This window comes from Colius striatus, chromosome Z (assembly GCF_028858725.1).
Source record: "Colius striatus isolate bColStr4 chromosome Z, bColStr4.1.hap1, whole genome shotgun sequence".
Taxonomy (NCBI): domain Eukaryota; kingdom Metazoa; phylum Chordata; class Aves; order Coliiformes; family Coliidae; genus Colius; species Colius striatus.
Window position 1 is genome coordinate 50,367,104 of NC_084790.1, and position 20,312 is coordinate 50,387,415.

At 37.2% G+C, this 20,312-nt stretch overlaps 1 protein-coding gene across 3 annotated transcripts in view; it reads left to right on the forward strand.

The window, feature by feature from the left end:
* CERT1 (ceramide transporter 1) overlaps positions 1 to 20,312 on the forward strand; it is a 76,813-nt gene that overhangs the window by 53,418 nt on the left and 3,083 nt on the right. For 2 of the 3 annotated variants that reach the window (XM_062019455.1, XM_062019453.1), the window contains 10 exons: positions 1,389 to 1,546; positions 8,108 to 8,200; positions 9,455 to 9,541; positions 10,466 to 10,558; positions 11,132 to 11,209; positions 15,390 to 15,485; positions 16,144 to 16,276; positions 16,402 to 16,472; positions 17,713 to 17,841; positions 18,647 to 18,776. In XM_062019455.1, the coding sequence (XP_061875439.1) occupies positions 1,389 to 1,546; positions 8,108 to 8,200; positions 9,455 to 9,541; positions 10,466 to 10,558; positions 11,132 to 11,209; positions 15,390 to 15,485; positions 16,144 to 16,276; positions 16,402 to 16,472; positions 17,713 to 17,841; positions 18,647 to 18,776 (1,068 nt within the window). The remainder of the gene's footprint in view (positions 1 to 1,388; positions 1,547 to 8,107; positions 8,201 to 9,454; positions 9,542 to 10,465; positions 10,559 to 11,131; positions 11,210 to 15,389; positions 15,486 to 16,143; positions 16,277 to 16,401; positions 16,473 to 17,712; positions 17,842 to 18,646; positions 18,777 to 20,312) is intronic. The other variant, XM_062019454.1, reaches the window with a different exon arrangement.

Genomic DNA, 20,312 nt, shown 5'->3' on the forward strand with positions numbered 1-20,312 from the left:
ACACTATATTAGTATAAACTATATTTTTCAGTTGTGAGTGTTATGGTTGAAAGTCTTAATAATTTTTGTTATTCTCGGTGAATCGTCTCCTTGCCAGCTTATGCTGCTTTTTGTCTCAGCCTCCTCCGTGTTCTGTGCAGCTGTTAGGGGGAGGGAGAGCTGCTGTGCTCACTGTTGTTTCCGAAACAGATCTTTCTCCTTCTTACTTTTTTTTTCCAGCCTCCATTATCTTTACCTTTTAGGAAGTATTCTTGATTAACATGAAACAAAAAATAAGCTGTATTCTGTCATGTGAATGCTTAGTGAGGTATTTGAAGTAGCATATAGTCTGCAGTCATGTTTGAAAAATAGTTGATTCCTTCAGAAAGAAGGGCATATAAAACCTCTAGAGACTTAAACCGTTGCTTAAGACCATGTAATGATTGCTTTCTGTTTCCAAAGTGTAGAATACCATGCTCTACCATTAGAGAATAGCAATTACGTGTCTCTTCCCTATAAGAACTGAGCTGCTTAAAGGCTCTGCTTTACCCATGCAGACAGATATTGGATAAACTTATGCAAATATTTATTTGTACTTTTTAAACTGTAACAGTGACATATTGACAGACTGAGGGGAAAAAAGTGATATCCAGCTAGGTGGTAGGTCATTAACTCGCCCTGTGGCATAGCAGGAGTTACTTTAGCTTGCTTGGCTCAGTCAGCTTCAACATGAGTGTTACTTCTGCTTTCTAATATTTTCTGACATTAATGTGTAGTGTTATTATGTCAACCTACATATGAGTTTGACATATAATAAGTACTTTTTTTGTCACACTTTTTAAATAACTTGTTTAAATAGCCTTAGCAACAGATGGCTTGGTTGACAGCATGAAGTAGTTGTTGGAACTGCAAAACCCACAGTACTTGGGTAATTCAACACATTTGATACTTTTATACCTTTTTTACTTTGAGGTTTTTAAATATATAATTACCTGCTTAAAGCAACCTTGAGTCTTACATTTTGGGTTTGATTGCATTTTGAAATTGTTCCTTTCTTAGCACTGTATCAATATAATAAGTTTTAAGGTTGCTCTGTGTTAATTAGGCCCCACTTCAGGCTGTCAAACTGCTATTGTTACAAAGTATTACCACTCCCTCCACCCACATGATTTGCAGAGTAATACAGCATTACAAGCAGACTGGAAGTACAGTATAACAAGATGAAGCTGAAGGGATGTGTTCCTGCTTTGGAATCCTATTCCTTATCCTCTGGATAGATGAAAATTATTAGTACTTTTGATTTTTATTTTCAAATTAGCTTTCTAGCCAGTATATTTTCTTCAAACAAATGTAAAGTGTGTGTTTGAGTTAAAGGCAGCTATCAGTGAATGATTCATGTTTGTTTTTAGTGTTTCCACATGTGACACCTAAAGGAATTAATGGCATAGACTTTAAAGGAGAGGCTATAACTTTCAAGGCAACTACTGCTGGAATCCTTGCTACACTTTCTCATTGTATTGAACTCATGGTAAAACGTGAAGAAAGCTGGCAGAAGAGGTTAGATAAGGTAAGATTGTTTTCCTTTTACTTGTGAAAAAAAATATTTCTTTAACCTGAAATTTAAATTTAAAATAAAGTGTTGTTAATTTTTTTATTCCAGATATTGTTTTTCTTTTTATATACAGCATGTATTAATTTTAGATGTTTTCATTAATATTCCTATAAAATGTTAAAAGCTAATTGCTGGTATAGTAACATTATTCATCATAATCTCTCTTTTCCCAGCCCTTACTCAAATAGTAGTCCTATGTTTTTCATATTCACAGAGAACATGACACTATTCCATAGTAATAAGTGTATTGCTTGTAGACTTCTAAAACAGATGTAATTATCCATGCTTCCAATATAATGTTGAAATCTCTGGAATATTTCAATTGTGGTAAGAGATGGAGACTGCACTGAGGAGAAAAAACAGTTCTAATTTCAAATGCCCCTTTAAGATATAATCTATTCACTTTCCTTAGGGAGATTAAAGTGATTAAGCCATGGTATGTACCTAATTGGTTATATTTTTTAGAATATCTGTTATTTTAGTGGCAGTGATAGTTCATGGTAAGCCTACTCAACCACTATGGCAACTCAAAAGTAGTGATATCTTCTCTTATTAGATGTACTGGAGGCATGAGTAGATTGTATTTCAGGCCTTGATTTCCAGAATCCTGCAATCATTGGCTGGTGTCCTGTGTAGTCCTCTAGCTGTCACTGTCTTGTGTTTTATTTAATATGTTTCGATGTGGTGTATATCACACTTAAAACCTTACTCCAAATGTTTTAATGGTATGCAATTCGAAGGATGAGCACATTCAGAGTATATCTCTGTCTGAATCCTTGCCCTGGTCTCCTGGGTTATTTTTGTCTGTATGTCAAAGGCCTGGCTCTGTCTAACCCTATTGCAAATTCTGTCAACACTTAATTTGTTGCAGGGTCATCTAGGTAGTTGGAGGAATTACAGTAGACCCGGGACTTGAAGCTTGTTCACAGGATTGTAGAGTAGTTCGGGTTGGATTAGAGACCTCAAGAGCTCACTCTCTCTCCAACTTCCTGCTTAAAGGAAGGATAGTTTGAGATCAGATCAGGTTGCTGAAGGCTACGTCAAGTCTGGTTTCAAATCTTCAAGGCTGTAGGCTGCATAGCTTTACTGGGCACCCTGTTCTACTACTCAGCTATTGTTACAGTTAATTTTTCCCTTATATCCGATTGGAGTAATTCACTCCAGTGTATGCCTGCTGTTTTTCATCCTTCTGCTGCAGACTGCCATGAAGAGCCTGGCTCAGCATCTTTGTGACTTTTTTGGAAGTGTGTAAGGCTACTATTTGGTCTGTCCACAAAAGCCACCTAATCCGTGAGCTGGGCAAATACACTTCATTGTTGTTGATCAGACATTGCTTAGCACATGGATGAAGTGAATTTTTCTTGTTTCTAGGTTAGTATATGTTAATACAGAGTAATATGTTGCTATAGAATTTTAATTCATTGAGCTTAGTTATGTTGTCACTTTTTTCTTCCATGGACTAATTTTAAAGCGCTTGTTTTTTACTGTAAGCGGTTAACAAATTCAAACCTGAATTTCACTTTAATTCTCGGATGACTAGTACCTCATACAGCCTAAGTAAATACCCTTTCAAGAGGTTCACGAGCTTTTTTGGACTTGTTTTTCCAGAAATTAAGATAACAAAAGCTTCTAAAACCTTGAAAGTTTTAAGTTACTTTGCTTTGGTATGCTTGCAACCTCAAAAAGTTACATTTGTCAGTGAAATTTTCCGGGGTTTACAGCATACTGATGGTGAAATACTTCAATTATAATTTTGTTTTGTGTTCCTCTACTAGCCTTTTGGAAAAGGATATTTTTATTGAATTAAATACTACAGAATTGTGGTGGGCTAGCCTTGGCTAACAGACAAATACCTACACAGCTGCTCACCACCCATGCAGCAGGATTAGGGAAAAATAAATAGGATAAGAAAGCTCATGGTTCAAGACAAATATAGAATGTATTTGACTTGAGGAAAAACAGTTTATTGCTGATTTCAAGTATATCCAGTTAAAGGAAAACAAGAAGACAGACACTAGAACAGCTTTCTATTCCCAAGATCAACTTCACTCCTTTCCTGTGGGTCCCTAGGCCCAGGCAATGTGGTGTAAGGAATAGAGGATTTGCAAGACACTTCATCTCTGACACTCCTTCCTTGTCACACTTTTTCCCAGCTCCAGCACAGGTCCTATCCATGAATGGCAACCCTCTGGGGAAAAAAATCTTCTGCAGGAATGGGTGCTCTGTAGGACATGATTCTTTTGGGAAATGTCAGGAAAATGCTTCAACATGGGGTCCTATGTGGGCTTCAGTGTCCTCTGCCCAGGAGCTGCTCCTCCTGATTTTGGCCTTACCATCCTTTGGCCTTGTGTTTCTCACTTTTTATTCCCCTTTCCTCTCTCCCCTGGGTCCTTTTTTTACTCTTAAATTAAGTTTCAAAGAAGTGCCGTACACGCAGTGGTTGGGCTCCACCGTGCTGTAGTGGGTCTATTTTGGAGCTGGCTAAGAACCACCTTATCTGACATAGAGCTGCCTCTGGCTGCTGGTCACAGGGGCGAGTCCTGCACTTCCCCATGACCAACACTTGGATGCATACAGCCTTAAAGACAGCAGTTGCCACTATTCAGACCTCTGCTAACACTATTCCCCTTCGGTGGTAGAACTGCTTTTGTTTTTCTTTCATCTTCTTGTTTTAGTGGTTAAACATGGGTTTATAAGAGTATCTTCTGTGCTCTGTAATCTGATAAATAGATATGGGAGGAGAACAGTGTTGATCTTTGCATTTTTTGTTTTCTTCGGCTGACTGTAAAGTGCTCTGAAAAAGGAATAAATACTGTGAGGTTAAGTTCAGAATACCTTCTCTAGGGGAGATTAGAGGGGAAAATTACACAAAATTGAGCTACCGTTTGTTTTGTAGCCAGGAAAGGTTTAAAGCTCCTAAACTTTGTAGATTCCCTGTTAAAGACCATCTAGAAGAGTTGAAAGGAGCAGCATCAAGTTTGCGCTTTGCATGTCAGCAGATTCACGCCACTGGCTCTGCACTGTTCAGGTTTGTTATGAGAAGACTTAAGGCCTCTATCAGTGGCTAAAATTAAAGAGTGTTTTAGGTGTAGTGTAATTCTCTCTGTAATCCAAGTCACTGTCCTCTCCAGTTTCCTCACTCCACTTTTGTCAGAACTACTTGGCACCTTTGTGTGCTGCTAAGAGTCCTGCAGCCTCACAGTTACACAGCCTCCATCTTGTAGAGGGCTAGCTTAGCCTAAAGATGCAAGGTTGATTTATGTCTGCTGAACTTGAAGGAGATAGGTTTCAAAATTATCACTGTCCTAAAAAATTACTCATATTAACAAAGCTCAAGTTCAGTAACATTTATCAAGTCTTGAGGTGATTACAGTTTGATGGGAGATGAATATTGTGTTATGAAGCATGTATCTTTCTCTGTAGCCTCCTTTTTAAATAAAAGAAAGGATTTGAAGTTTATATTCTGAAGGTTGGAGACTTTCTAAACCTTAAAACAAACTTATAAAACCATCATTTAATTTTTAAGTAATGAACTTAACAATTGTCATTTTAAAATTCTATATTTAGTTTTCCTTTTGTTACCGAAACAATTAGAATAAAATTAATACAAAAGCATGTAATGTTATCTAAGGGTAACGGTCTCTTAGCTGTTAAGATCTTGAGCTAAGCGTTTTATTTTTCCAATGTGGTATATGTTGCAATGTGAGCATCTTGAACGTAGTTTAAAAGAGTCTTTTCTTAAAATGGGTGAAGGAAAGGATTTAGTCTCTAGCATTTGGTCATTGTTTTGTTTGCAATAAAATCCTTATGTGACATAATGCTTTTCCTGTTGTCTTGACTACAGTGTTTCCTTTGATCTTAGTAATTGTAAATGAGCAAACTTATCTTCTGAACAATCTTCTGAATTTTACCTGAGATTAATAGGTAGCTTACTTCATTCATCTTTGACAATTGTAACCTAAATGTCTTATTAATCTTGGAGCTTTAATACATAGGTAGCTTTTCTGCTATGTAAACAGTTTCCCAATTTCTGCCTTATTTAATGTTGTTAGCAAGAGGAGCCTGACAGCTTGGAGAGTTGTCTTTTGTCACCTGTAAATTATCGTGATTTTCAAGATTGAAGTACAGCAAGTGTGGCATTTGGGGTGAGCAGGAGGAGGAGTTATGTTTTAGTGGGACTTTTTGTTTGTTTTTCAATCTAAATATTCTGGTAAAACTTCATCCTTTCTCTCAGTGACTTGTATTCAAGTCATACTTAATGCATCTTCAGGACTCTCCAGTTACTTTAAAAAATGATAAACATGCAAAATTTTGTGAAGTGTAAGTGTAGCAGTTATTGACTCTTTGTGATAGCTTCAGAAGAGAAAAGCTTGTGTTTACAGATAAAGGCAACTCTGTTCTCATCTAGGTGCTGTGTTTTTTCCCTAAGAATTTTCCTGTGTTAAGCGATACTGCTTTGTTTTACATCAGAACTGTTGCTTTGTTTCTCAGACTTTTCTTTGGAAACAAGAAAATGTGTTTCAGAGTGAATGTTACCACCATATTCCCAGTTGGTAAACTCAGCTTTTCAGTATTGTTTAAGGGTTTTACACTGAATCTTTGAAGATCAAATTTGGTTGCTGAATAATTATACTCCTGCCTCCAAGAAGTAGTTTCTGGTGTCCAGTTGCCACCCTTAAGATTTAACTTTTTTCCTCTTGAAGCGATTTTGAAAGGCAACAGAGAAACATCTTGCATATTGAAGCTGAATTCTGCAAGAACTTCAGAAACATTTACAGTTTTTTCACAGAATCTCAGAATGATAGGGATTCGAAGAGACCTCTAAAAAATATTTAGTCCAACCTTCCTGCTAAAGCAGGTTCACCTAGATCAGGTCTCACAGGAACATGTTTAAGCGGGTTTTGAAAAACTCCAAAGAAGGGAACTCCACAACCTCCCTGGACAGCCTGTGCCAGGGCTTCCTCACAGGAAAGAAGTTTTTCCATAAGTTTAAGTGGAACTTTTTCCTGTTCCAGCTTTTGTCCATTACCCATAGTCCTATCAGTGGACACTGCAGAAAAAAAGAGTTGTCCCATCCCCTTGACATATACCTTTTAAATATGCGTAAGTATTAATACAGTCACCCCTCAGTCTCCACCAGACTGAGCAGTCCCAGATCCCACAGCCTTTCTTTACAGGAGAGATGTTCCACTCCCCTGGTCATCTTGATGGCTCTGTGCTGGACTCTCTCCAGAAGTTCCCTGTCCCTCCTGAGCTGGGGAGCCCAAGCCTCACCAGGATAAAGTAGAGGGGGAGGAGAACCTCCCTCAATCATGCCATTGGCCTTCTTGGCCACAAGGGCACATTGCTGGCTCTTGTTTAGTTTATTGTCAACCAGGACTTCCAGGTCTCTCTCTGCAGAGCTGCTCTCCAGCAGGTCACTCCCAGCCTGTACTGGTGCATGGGGTTGTTCCTTTCCAGGTGCAGCACTCTGCCCTTGTCCTTGTTGAACCTCATGAGATTCGTCTCTGCCCAACTCTCAAGCCAGTTGAGATGCTACTGAATAACAGCACAGCCTTCTGGGGAATCAGCCAGTCTTCCCAGTTTGGTGTCATCAGGGAACTTGCTCTGTCCCCTCATCCAGGTCATTAAGATGCTGAATAAGATTGTCCCCAGAACCAACCCTTGGGGAACTGTATTGGTTACAGGCCTCCAACTTGACTTGGCTCTGTTGATTACCACTCTCTGGGCTCTGTCATTCAGCCAGCTCTCGATCCACCTCACTGTCCAGTCATCCAACCCACATTGCCTGACCTTTCTGATGAGGATATTGCCGTATCAAAAGCCTTGCAGAAGTCAAGGTAGATGACATCCACTGCTCTCCCTTCATCTACTCAGCCATCTATTTTCACTGTGAACATTTGTCAACATGTAGAATTTGCAAAGGACATATGAGACCAATTCTGGCATTACTACTTTTTTATTCACAATATTCAATGATGCAGACATCAGTGGCTCTGTGACAGTCACAGGACAGTTACATACCTATTGTGGGAGAATGATGTTGTTAGTCTCTGCATGGAGCTCACAAAATGATTCATGTTGATTCTAAGCCAGCTAATTATAGATGCAAGCTTACATGCTGTGATTCATTACTATTTTACCACATTCAACAAGTTAGCTTTTTACTGGTCTTAACTTTTCACACTTTATCACTGCCCAAGTACCTGTGTCCAGGACGTTTGTACAAACTGTCAGTCAGCTACCACGTGTGACTGTCAATGAATCATGAATAGCTATGTTTGAACTAGATACTAGTTTTTACTTGCTGAGATAATTTCTTCTAAGGTAGCTGGCTCTACAAGCTCTACGTTGTACATGCGTGCACACAGGCACATATGCAAATAATTCCAGAAAATAAGCAGCTTTGCAGTTGTTATTTGGAAGAAAACAATACTAGTCTTTCCATTTATTGGTATGTTGACTATTGTTAGTCAATTCATTCTCACTGCATCAAATGATTCTGTAATTTTACAGGAGGTAGAGAAAAGGAGAAGAACTGAAGAAGCGTACAAAAATGCTGTGACAGAACTGAAGAAAAAGTCTCACTTTGGAGGGCCAGATTACGAGGTACCAGTTCTGCCTTTGAAATTTTAAAAAATGCTATGACTTTTAAAGGTTTAGCTTGTGCAGGTGTGTTCATGACTCTTGTCCACCTTTGAAACTGAAACTATATGAAGAATCTCAGTACTTAATTTTTCTGAGAATGAAAGTCTGTCTTTACCTCAGGCTTCTATGTCCTACTTTAGTCTGAAGCATTTTGCTTACAGATACTTCTGCTGATTTATTTTATTTGCTTTTGTTGTACATTTGATGCAGCTTATGCAATAGTTTAGTTTTTTCCATTTTTTTAATGGTTCAGTTCTATAGATACATAAAGCAAATATGTCAACTTCGACTTCAAAGGCAGTCCTGGAATCTGAAGTTTAACTTGAAATGTTTTTTAACTCATCACTGCCAGCTTGAAATTTCATATTGATTCCTTTTATCAGTTTACGTAATTTTTAAGAACTTGGACCTCTCTTATACACTAATCAAGCACATTTGTATTTACAAATCGTAGACTGAGAAATAGTACTAATATGTTAAGATATTTATAGGTTACTTGGGCTTAGGTTATTTGTTGTGACTGAGGGACGCAATGTAAAAGAAGAAAATGGATAAGAAGTTGGACTTTTGTCTACTTTATGAACCCTGCTGCTTCTCCCAAGTGTTGCTGTTGTAAAGTAGTTTTTTGAAATTTGCTGGATAAGCTTGTTTTACAATACCATAAAAGCAGACAACCTAATTTTCTTTTACTCAGTAGACTTGAGTTTCCAATAGTTGACCTAACTCTGCCTGCTGTTTAGTGTTAAACTATTCTTTCCGAGAATTTTCAGTAGAGATCCCCAGAACTTTGTTTCCTCTTGTAATGTTTTAAGCACATACCTGAAATCTACCCTAAGGCACTGTAATACTTGGAAGGAGTGTAACTACGCAATTGTGTTAGTATGTATACTTTACTGACACACTGTAAACATTTTTAATAGAAGGTAAAAGTTCATTAAAATGTAATTCTGGTGTGATATTGACACTGTTACTCAGTTTCCTGGTTTTTTTTCTTCTCTATACAATTATCCCTAATTTGTAGTTACAGGGAGTAACTTCCTTTAACAGGTTATGTTTTCAGAGGAACTGTAGTCTAAGGACACTGGTGAAAAGATTTGATGTCTACAGAAGAAAATTGCTTCCATAAGTTACATGCGTAGTAGACAAATACATATTTCTAATATCAAAGTGGATCTCTGTTTTTGAGCTAGTTTTGTTTCTTATGCTTTCCTCTAGGAGGGTCCTAACAGTCTGATTAATGAAGAAGAATTTTTTGATGCTGTTGAAGCTGCTCTTGATAGACAGGATAAAATGGAAGAACAGGTACTGATACCTGGAAAATGTCTTAATGGTGGGCACTTCATGGGAGACTACTGTTACTTAAGCTCAGTCCTGGGGTGCATTTCCTGAAGCTCTAGATTTTGTCCTGATACTGACAAGGGGAATTAACTTAAGCAACAATATTTAACTGCAAAATGTTAACACTGATTTTGAGAAAGTGACTTCACAGCTTACATAGAAAAGGATAGTGTAAGTGCTAAGCTAATTGAATTTCTCTAGTTTTTAATTCCTAAATAAATGTCCTGTAAAACTATCTTGTATGAAGGCAATGCCCTGTTCAAATAAGAATATTGCACACTGCATCTATTTCTCAAAACCTAGTTTTTGTCTGAAAGTTTCTTTTGACTCTGTGTGAAAAAAGAAAGATTAGTTCTGTTGGTGTTTGTTTTTCTGTAAAAATTACGTAGGCTCTGACTACTTCTTCCGTGATCAGGAACAAAAAGGGTTAAGATGCACGTGAGGAAATATTTTAAAAAAGGAAACACACAGCAGTATGTAAGAGGGAATAGCCAAGTAGTGCATCCTTTGTCTTAAGGCTTGTGAATATAGTGAATGCAATGACTTTGTTAAGAATTAAAAGACTTTCTACTCAACAGAGTTTGCCTATGTTGTAATCTCTTAGCAGAGAGTAAAAGTTTTGAGTGACTGTTACACTACTATGTGTATCCTTAACGCTGCCACTCTTATATTTCTTAACTTAGAAGAACACCTCAAAGTACAGAATAATTCAGTCTTCAGTTCTATTCATTTACTGAGAATTTTGGCAGGATGACAGCTTCATGCCTTAGTAGTTGTAACTACAGCATTAGTTGTTGTAGCCTCCATGTAGATTGAGAACAGCTCATTCTGTTTCATAGCCCACCCAGTAGCATGTGACTACTAGTAATTAAATCTGTTGTGTTGCAGTCTCAAAGTGAAAAGGTTAGATTACACTGGCCAACATCCTTACCTTCTGGAGATGCTTATTCTTCTGTGGGGACTCATCGATTTGTCCAAAAGGTAAGATATTCTGTATGATCTCCTCCAAACAATGGGCTGACCTATGATATTTCTGTATAATGTTTTGTATTGGTAGATGAGAATATATTTTGTAGGTGTTTATAGTAACTTTCAAAGGTTTAGTGATGTTCACATGAAGTAGCTGGAATTGGGAAAGCACTGTTTTCTGTCTTGGCTTAAAAAATACTGATTTCAGTAATCTATTTAGAATGCTTTTGGAAATAGAAAGGAAATACAAAGGAAGATCCCAACATACTAACCTCAGTGTTTTTCAGATAACTTTGCCCAAATTCATTTAATTGATTTCACTGGAAAAAAAAAAAAAATCCAACCACTTGTATCGGGACCAGTTGAGTTTTTTTAATGTTACTGGAAACATTACACCCTTCTCAGGGATACACTGAGAGCATAATATATAATAGGTGCATGAAATCAGCATTTGCTGCTGTGCTTGCTGCTTACGGTGCTTTTGTTTTCCTTTTCTTCATTATCTTGTGCTTGCAAGTTGGTACTGAATGCTCAGTTGTGCCTTTGTTCTGATTACTTGGTTTTTTCTTTGTCTGTCTCTGTTAGCCCTATAGTCGCTCTTCCTCCATGTCTTCCATTGATCTAGTCAGTGCCTCTGATGATGTTCACAGATTCAGCACCCAGGTACTGTATTGATGTGTAGAGTGCGGGTTGTGTATCTCTGCTATATTTCATCCTTTTCTCTAGAACATGGGATTTTTGTTACATAAATCACTGCTTGCTTTAAACTAGTATGTTGAGACGAACAAAGGAGTTCTCTATTCCTGTACTAACTGGTTGTCTTTTTACATCCAGCTTGCATGCATATCACTTGTGCAGAGGCCTAAGTCTTGTTGAAATGGTTGGATTAAATTCAATAGCTTTAAAAAAAAATGCCTGCAATTAGAAAATTTTCATTTCTCTTTATAATAAAAGTAGAATAACACCTGTTTTCTGTGGGGTGGAGATGGTCTTTGCTTCAAATTGGATAGTTTTTCTTGCTTTTAAATCAAGGTTCTTTTTTTTTTTGTCTTTAACATTTGTTTGCAATGACATTAAGATATGAAATGTTAAGGGTCACTGTTAAAATTTTTTACCTCTACATCTAGTTTTATTATTGAAAGGTCATAAAGTGTGTTGACAAACAAGATTGAGGGTATTTTCAATATATTCACTTATCCTTTGGAAAATAAGTCTGACATTCTGAGTATGTCAGGGTAGCCATAGTGATGTAGTCCAGTAATGTACAAAATTACTCCTGGTGCTTGCTCTGAAGATCATAGTTTAGAGTTGAATTAGATAGGTGAGTATCGTGTCTTTAGTCTTAAAAAAGGTTGTTCAGACATGGCATTCGTGCCACTGGATTCCTTCTGCTGCCATCCATATGTGATTCTAAATATGAAGTTTCCTTCTGGGATCTGTTATTTTGGAGTCTTTTTGAAATTATTAAGTAATGCTGTAATCAATCTGCTTTTTCAAGTAGAAGGAATGGGTTTTCTTGTGATAAACAGAGCCTGGTGTTGTACCATCTGCAGACATTACTGCTAGCTTTATGAGCAGGACCCTAACACTTAAAGACTTGCCTATTGGACTGAAATTCCAAATCTTACTGTCAGTTTTGCAGTCTGTTAGTTTACAATATTCAAACTTATCACAAGGGGAAAAGTATGCAGGTCATAGGCTCATCTACTTTCTGGTACTCCAGTGGTCAAGTTAGTTTTTCAAGTTGTTTTTACTTTGGGAGGAGGGGAGGAATCAAGTAATAGAAAGCAAGTTTGGTTCTAGCCATAGGAACTAGTTGTCTGTCAAGCTATAGGTGCATGGGCAGTTCAACATAAGGGAAACTCATAGCTGCTAAATCATGTGGACCTCCTCCCTTTCACTTCTTTTATGCCTGAAATCTGTGCATTCATATGATAAACCTGCATATCAGAGCACTACTGCTGCTGAAAAGCTTAAGAATTGAAAACATCTAAGGTGGACTGGCTCTTTGACACAGTAACACAAATTGAGGTTAAGAATCAGAATCAAATGGACTGGAGTCCAGGTGCTCTCTTCACCTGATGAATGGATTATACTACATGGAAGTTACTACTGAGTGCCTTTGAATGCAATTTTAAATTAATGGACTCACTACAGAAAGGATGATCTTAACTTAAACGGAAACTACACTCTCCACACACACTCCCAGCTCCACTCCACCCCCAATATTGTCTCTAGAACAAATTTTTGCAAGATGGAATCAGTCCACTTGCTCTGTAGCTTCATTGCTACTGAATCAAACAAGTGAAAGACAATTGAGAGCATGAAGAGAAAAGCAACGCACCATCTTTTAGTGGTAACCTGCTCTGGACCTTATGAAGTTAGCCTCTGTCCCTGGGCTGTGGATTTTGCTTTTGGAAAGGAAAGCTAATATTTTGATTCTGGATAAATATGACATATTTCTAGATTTTGTTCATATGAAGGGAACTTTGGTATCAGTAAATGATCAAGTACAAACTTGAAGCCTTGTTTTAAGATTGAAAAGTCCAAGGTGTATATTCTGATGGTATCTGGTTCTTCAGTATGCCTCTAGAAAGGCACTGATTTTTGTCTCTGCCAGTTGAGTGGGAGGTTGTGGGCTTAAAATACTACATGTAGGTATTTTGCAGATCAACTCCTATTAAAGGACTGACAGATTTTTGAAATAGATTGAGCTGTTTTAAAGGCCTGTAAAGTGAAGAACTACCCACTTAATCTTCAGGCCAAGGCTGCACTGCATATAGGCTACAAGTATTTTGCAAGCATTCCTGTAGCCTGACAGGAACCCGAAGGTAATAGTGTGGCTTCTCCATTGGGAAAGAAGCTGTGAATCTTGACCCTGTGCCTCTGACACAGACACAGGTTGACAGAAAGCAACCAACACTTTCGTTAGATACAGCTGGGACAAGTAGTATGCACAAGGCAGTTGTAGGTGATGCAGAAGTAAGAAACTGTTTAGATTGCACTACTGGGGATGCTGCCTCCTCTCTTTCCTTGCTATTCCACTCGTCTGTTGGAATTTTACATAAAGCCAAAAATCAGTAGACCACAAAACAAACATATAAAAGCTAGTTCTGTCTTTACTAGATTAGGAGCTAGGGTACAAGACGTAGGGACTTGGAGGTGTTGCAGGTGAATGTTGGGAACATGATGAGAATTCATTTCTGAAAGGAAAAGTTGAGCTAGTAAGTTGAACATTTAAACTGCCCATATTATTTTCTGGTTTGGATTGTGCTGTCATTGTTTCAATGGAAAACTAAATAAAACAGCAGGATCTTTTGAAGGAAACCTAATAGTAACTAGAAAGAAATAATGGCCTGTCTAAAAGCAGAAACTCAAATCTTTTAGGTGTTTTTTAGTTCATTATAATTAAGAAACAAAACAAAACGCAAAGAAAACACCAAAAACTAGACTGGTAACTTCTCTTTCTGTAGAGAAGCCTGTAGTTAGAATAAGTGGATTTTTAATCTTGTACTTTGAAGTTTTTGACTTAATTTAATTAACTTTCTTCCTGGTCTTAAGTGTAATGTCCACTTTAAAAATAAATAACATCTTTCAATTCTATATCATGTCAGAAAAAAAGATCTTTAAGTATTCTTTGATTCTACTTTCTACTTGTACTACTTACTCAAATATGTTTTAAATTGTATTTTATATGCACACTAGGCTTCATGTTTCTGTAAGCTGTGCACAACCGTGGATGAGTTCAGACTCTTAATCTTGTGATTGTGTACTCTTTAGAGTAATCTTTGCATTGGTCAAGTAACTAGCTTTTGCTTTTAGTGCCTTTCCTTAAAAAAAAAAAAAAAAACACAAAAGTTATGTCTAGTAATTTAGTAAAACAGTGTCAATTACATCGACTTAATTGCTATGACAAGTTTTAGTACTTACCTGCCTTCTTGGGTGGAAAAAAGTTACTAAAGTGTTTCCAGTACTTGTAAACATTATGCAGCAATGGATAACCTTATGTTACTGCTTCTATTTTTATTTGAGTGGGATTTATAAAGGGATGGGCAACCAAAGAAACAGAGTAAGATTGTAGATTTAAGGTAAAAATCCATGTCCTGTCGCAGCACCCATTTTCATGCACATTTTTTGGAATAAGAGGTATTCCCATAGCTTGAAAAGAGTATCAAATATCTGGCCTTTAAGAAGAGCACACAGCTGTCTAGCTAAATATTTTTAAATTAGTATTTCGTAGTAGTAAAGTCTTTGTATCATCATATTTTTTTGAGTGCCAACATTTATTTTCTTCTTTTTTCTAGCTGACAGCTGTACAAAGATTCCAAAAAAACAGAGTAGGCATGCTCTGTTCATGACTATTTCCTTCACTGCTCTTCCAATATGACTTTTGATATGCGTTCATTTTTATTAGACAGTCTTTCTTCTTCCCTGTCCTCCCACCTATGTTCAGCTTTTTAAATGCTCTTCAATGAATATCTTGCAGTGCATTGTAATTCTGTTTAGATATACCTGAAGTAAGTTCCTATATGCTGACATAAAACCATATTTGGTAGAAGTAGTGAGTTTTAACAGTTTAGAGGTTCAAAGAAAGTATGGGAATTACCCATAGAGGATGAAATTGGAAGCTGAATCAAGATCTGGGGTTTGTTTCTGAAGGCCAGAAGTATCTGCTTGTTTTTAACCTGTCATAGAAAGTTCTGTTGTCCAAATTCAGCTCCTGCGTGGGATCTGAAGTACTGACTTGTGTCATCAGTACTATACAGTCTCTGCCCAAGAATGCAGAAGGATTGCATTAAAAATATGGGTTGGTGTTTTGTTTTGTTTTGTTTTTCCTTTAAAGGTGGAAGAAATGGTACAAAACCACATGACGTATTCCTTGCAAGACGTAGGAGGAGATGCCAACTGGCAACTAGTGGTAGAAGAAGGAGAAATGAAGGTAACATTGGCATTACGTTTAATTGATATGAGATAATACTCTGTGACGACAGATGATTTCAATATCTTTCGGTGGTCTTAGCAACATTAGGGTTACAGTTGGACTTGATCTTAAGTGTCTTCTCCAACTTAAATGATTCTGTGATTCTCTGGGAATACTATCACTGAGCAAGTTATGCTGTTAAAACTTCTCTCTGAGAATAGCATTAAGTTATACTAGGAGCCCACGAGATCTGTGGCTTCTAATAGTTTTGTTTATACAAAATCCGATGTAACTCCTGAGATAGCTTTTTCCTTGCTGAATCTCTTCACATTCTCCCTTACTTAAAACTTGGTGTAAAAATGGTGTGTAAATTCAATATACAAATGTTAGAGTAGCAAGTTACAATAATTGCTCTATTGTGCTTGTATGGATCCTTATATGTAGTGATAAATAATGTAGCTGAATCGTGTTTGAAGCAAAGACTGTTAAAACACTGGTATTTTAATGTGAATTGGTATGTAAGAGTGTCTGTATTGCTACTGACATGGCAAATCATTGATGTGTTAATCATCTAGGAAAGCGAGGGGTTTTTTAAAACTGATTAAGTTTTTAGTAATTAAAAAGTGAAGTTTTCACAATTTCTGTTCTATTTTTCTTACTTTGTATTTGGCAATAGGTATACAGAAGAGAAGTGGAAGAGAATGGAATAGTTTTAGATCCTTTGAAAGCAACCCATGCTGTTAAAGGAGTAACAGGTCATGAAGTTTGCCATTACTTCTGGAATGTTGATGTTCGTAATGACTGGGAAAGTAAGGAAGTGACTCTTAAGCTTTCCATGTTTATCAGCAAGGATATTTTTTATAACACTGACCTAATATCTGTGCTTGTTTACTGATGGATTTTTTTGTTTGTTTTCCTCCCCTTCCTCTTTTAGCAACAATTGAAAATTTCCATGTTGTGGAAAACTTAGCTGACAATGCAATCATCATTTACCAAACACATAAGGTAATAATATTTCAGCCGTGTGCATACCTTACCGAGACAGTCTGGGGCTTTTGTATTCTAATCTTATTCTGAATACTTTAATAGCTTAACAACTTAAAATAGTCTTCAGAACAACACTTGAGAATAAGTTCTCTATTGAGCTGCAACTTTGTTAATTTTTAAAACTTGTCTTGATAACGTAATTGGTTATGCATGTGTCTGATAGAGCTTGTAATAACACTTATCACTGCCAGCAAGGCAAGAGTAATCTAAAGCAAACAGAAGCAGTAAATCAGCAGTGACTACAAGGAAGAAACCTATCCCACTGTATCATATGTTTTGTTGACCACAGCTATCTGACAGACAGATTTGCATTATGAGATAGAATAATTGCTGGTACAACATTTGTTTGTGTAGCTTCATTATGTTCCACTCCCATCTCCCCACTCCCCAGTTTTGGTGTAAATCTACAAAACTAATAATTTGAGTAATTACTCAGCAGCTGTAACAGTTCAAGACAATGTAAATAAAGGGTACAGGTTCATCTTTAATCTTGCTTGATTCCAGGTATTAGTACTCTCAGATATAAAGACATATTTAGTTTTAGCAATTCTACCAGTAATGTGTTTATTTTAAACTCATGATTTAAAGACAATCTGTGTCAACTCTACAGTGCTGTAGTAAGAGATAGACTTTTTTCCCCTATTGTGTGTCGCGAAAATGGCTTTTATTTTCTTATCAGCCATTTTGCTTCTGAAGCTTTCTCTTAGATAGCATCAGTTTACCATATCTGTCTTACTGAAGTAGCAGCTTTTGAAAATCATGGTTGTTTTAAGTCTTTTACTCCCTTTCCTTCTGGAAACATAAGTATGTGTGCATACATCTATTTATACGTAACCACTAGTTCCATTTGTAACTTACAAGTATGAGCTAAAATATAAACCTGAGATTGAGGGAACAGATGGGGAACTGCTTCTTCCTCTTTATCTACTGAAAAAGTCGTTGGAGCTTGGCTTTCTGCATTTCAAAGGCCTTAAACTTTTGTCCTAAATCTTTTAAAATGGAACTTAGCCAAATAAACTGATAGGCATCTGTAAAACAGCTACATTCTGTTTCAGTTCAGAGAATGGAACTACTAACCTGAAGAAACTTTCCGTCAAATAACAGCTAGTTTGCCCTGCTTATTTTTTCCTTTATCTAAGGATAGTAAGTACTTCATTTGCAAAACTGCAACAGTTTATATTCAGATGTTTCTCCACAGAGGGTGTGGCCAGCTTCTCAAAGGGATGTGCTGTATTTATCAGCCATCAGAAAGATACCAGCATTCAGTGAAAATGACCCTGAAACGTGGATTGTGTGCAATTTCTCTGTGGAACATGACAGTGCTCCTGTGAGTATTATTTTCATTCTATCAAGTTCTGCTTTTAAGGTAACATCTTTCTATTACATGGTAATGTGCGTGAAGTACTAAGCGTGAGGGAGGTGGGGGGGGTTTATGCAAAAATACAGTTTGTTGGAACCAGGTGATACTGTGACTTGATGAAAGAAAGCATTCTGAGCCAAAAGTTTTCTCACCTTAACTCAACAGTTGGCAGATCTCAGGTGTTGCAGCAGCGTGGAAGCAATATTTCTGGAGCATTTTAAAGAACTGAGGTTATTTGAAATGGAGTCAAAGCAATAACTCTTCATTATTGTCAGATACAGGAGTAAGCTTGTATAACTGTAGACAAGGGAGTCTGTTAAGCCTTTATCTGACACAGTTCTGTCTTGGTTCTGTCAGAAAGTACCAATCATTGTTTTCTGGTGAGAGTAATTCTGTGCTGATTGCTATGACATAGTCTGCTTACAAGGGAAGAGTTACTAACTGGTATTTGTAAATGTTGATACATTACTCTTTAAACGTTCTTTTACTGATTTGTTAACAATACTTGAAGTAATTCACTTGTACTGTGTACTAATCAAGCAGAAACCGGAGATTCAGGCATTTCAATATAACCTTTTCCCTGTTCACCATGTACCTTTCATTTAACTCACATTCATGTTACACCCAAATGGTGCTAGAACGCAGGCTCTCAGAAACACAGCTTCTGGCATGTCCTAGACTTCAGAGTAAGTTAACATGTGAGCAGGTCAAGTATGCTGAGACAAATTGAGGCTTTGGTTTAGAGGCTTACAAATATTTCTTTTTTTGGCAGCTGAACAATCGCTGTGTCCGTGCCAAAATAAATATTGCTATGATTTGTCAGACCTTAGTAAGCCCACCAGAGGGGAACAAGGAAATAAGCAGGGAAAACATCCTATGCAAGATTACATATGTAGCTAATGGTAAGTCTAAAATTTGTCACTAACATTCATGGTATATGCTAATTCTGGTGATCTGAATACAGGCAATAAATGCAATTTTCTGTTAAATTTGTATGTAGGATCACACTTCTGGTCTTTGTGTTTAAAAAGACTCAAATGACTGTGCTGCATGAATCAGTGAATGGGATCATTCTTTGTCTGGCATTCTGGGAGAAATAAATGGAAGTGGTGTGTAGCTCAGTCCTAAGTACAGAACTTTGGAGTAGAGGAGGGCAGGCAGGAGAAGGGTCTGCAACTGGGATGACTTGGCATAGCTTTTAGTTTTAGGAATAGTATGTTTTTTTCATGCATTGCTGTATTGGGTTTTTTCCCCTCAATTCATCTTGTTAGGCTGAAAAGCTGCTGATGGTAAAGAATTTTTCAGAAGCAAATACACTTTGTATGAGGCTGTTTGCAAGCTGTGTCATCCAATCTACTTTTTTTTTTTTTTGAACTAATAGAATCCTTGGTAGTGACCAAGAAGTTATCAAAGCCAAACTGTATTGTAACTGTACCCAGTATCTAGCAGCGTATATGGTATTGAAGCTACATACATATTGATTCTTCTTCTACAACTACAAAACACGTTGAGTAGTAGCTCACTCATTTATTATCAAATAATACAGTATAGTGTTAAAACTCTGGGGTAAGCTGCTTTGTTTCCTTTTTAGAAGTTTCCCTTGTTACTTAAATACATTCTCATTGATAAAATCTGAATGATGATTATATGGAAAGTGGCAAATTTTTCAACAAAATACTTGCCCTGTGAATTGAAAGGTACTTTAGAATCAATTTGAGTTTTGAAGTGTTTAAAAATAATCTGTAAGATTTTGACTGTGTAGCAATTCTGCAAGCAAATGCAGCAGTTACGGAGAAGTTAAGAGTGACTTCTTCTTTCAAATAAGAAGCAACTTCAGGCTTTTTTTCTGTTTTTTATTAGAAATCTTTAGAGAATATCTCCCTTATGATGAAAGGCTGAGGGAGCTGGGGCCCTTTTAGCTTGGAGGAGACTGAGGGGTGACCTCATTAATGTTTACAAATACATAAAGGGTGGATGTCAGGGGGATGGAGCCAGGCTTTTCTCAATGATGTCCAATGATAGGACAAGTGGCAATGGGTACAAGCTGGAGCATAAGAGTTTCCAAAGAAATACAAGGAAGAATTTCTTCACTATGAGGGTGAGGGAGCACTGGAACAGGCTGCCCAGATGGATTGTGGAGTCTCCTTCTCTGAGGACATTGAAAACCCACCTGGATGAATTCCTGTGTGACCTACTCTAGGTGGTCCTGCTCTGGCAGGGGGGTTGGACTACATGATCTTTTGAGGTCCCTTCCAGCCCTTGAGATTCTGTGATTCTATAATATCATCTTCTTGTTTGTGCATTCCCCAGAGACTCACAACACATAATGCTTTTTAATGCTTTCTAAATAGTGACATCATAGAACTGGACTGAGCTTGAGCATTAAGAGTAAGAAAGTGCTACAAGACAATCTGTAAGGGCATTAAAAAAAAAAAATC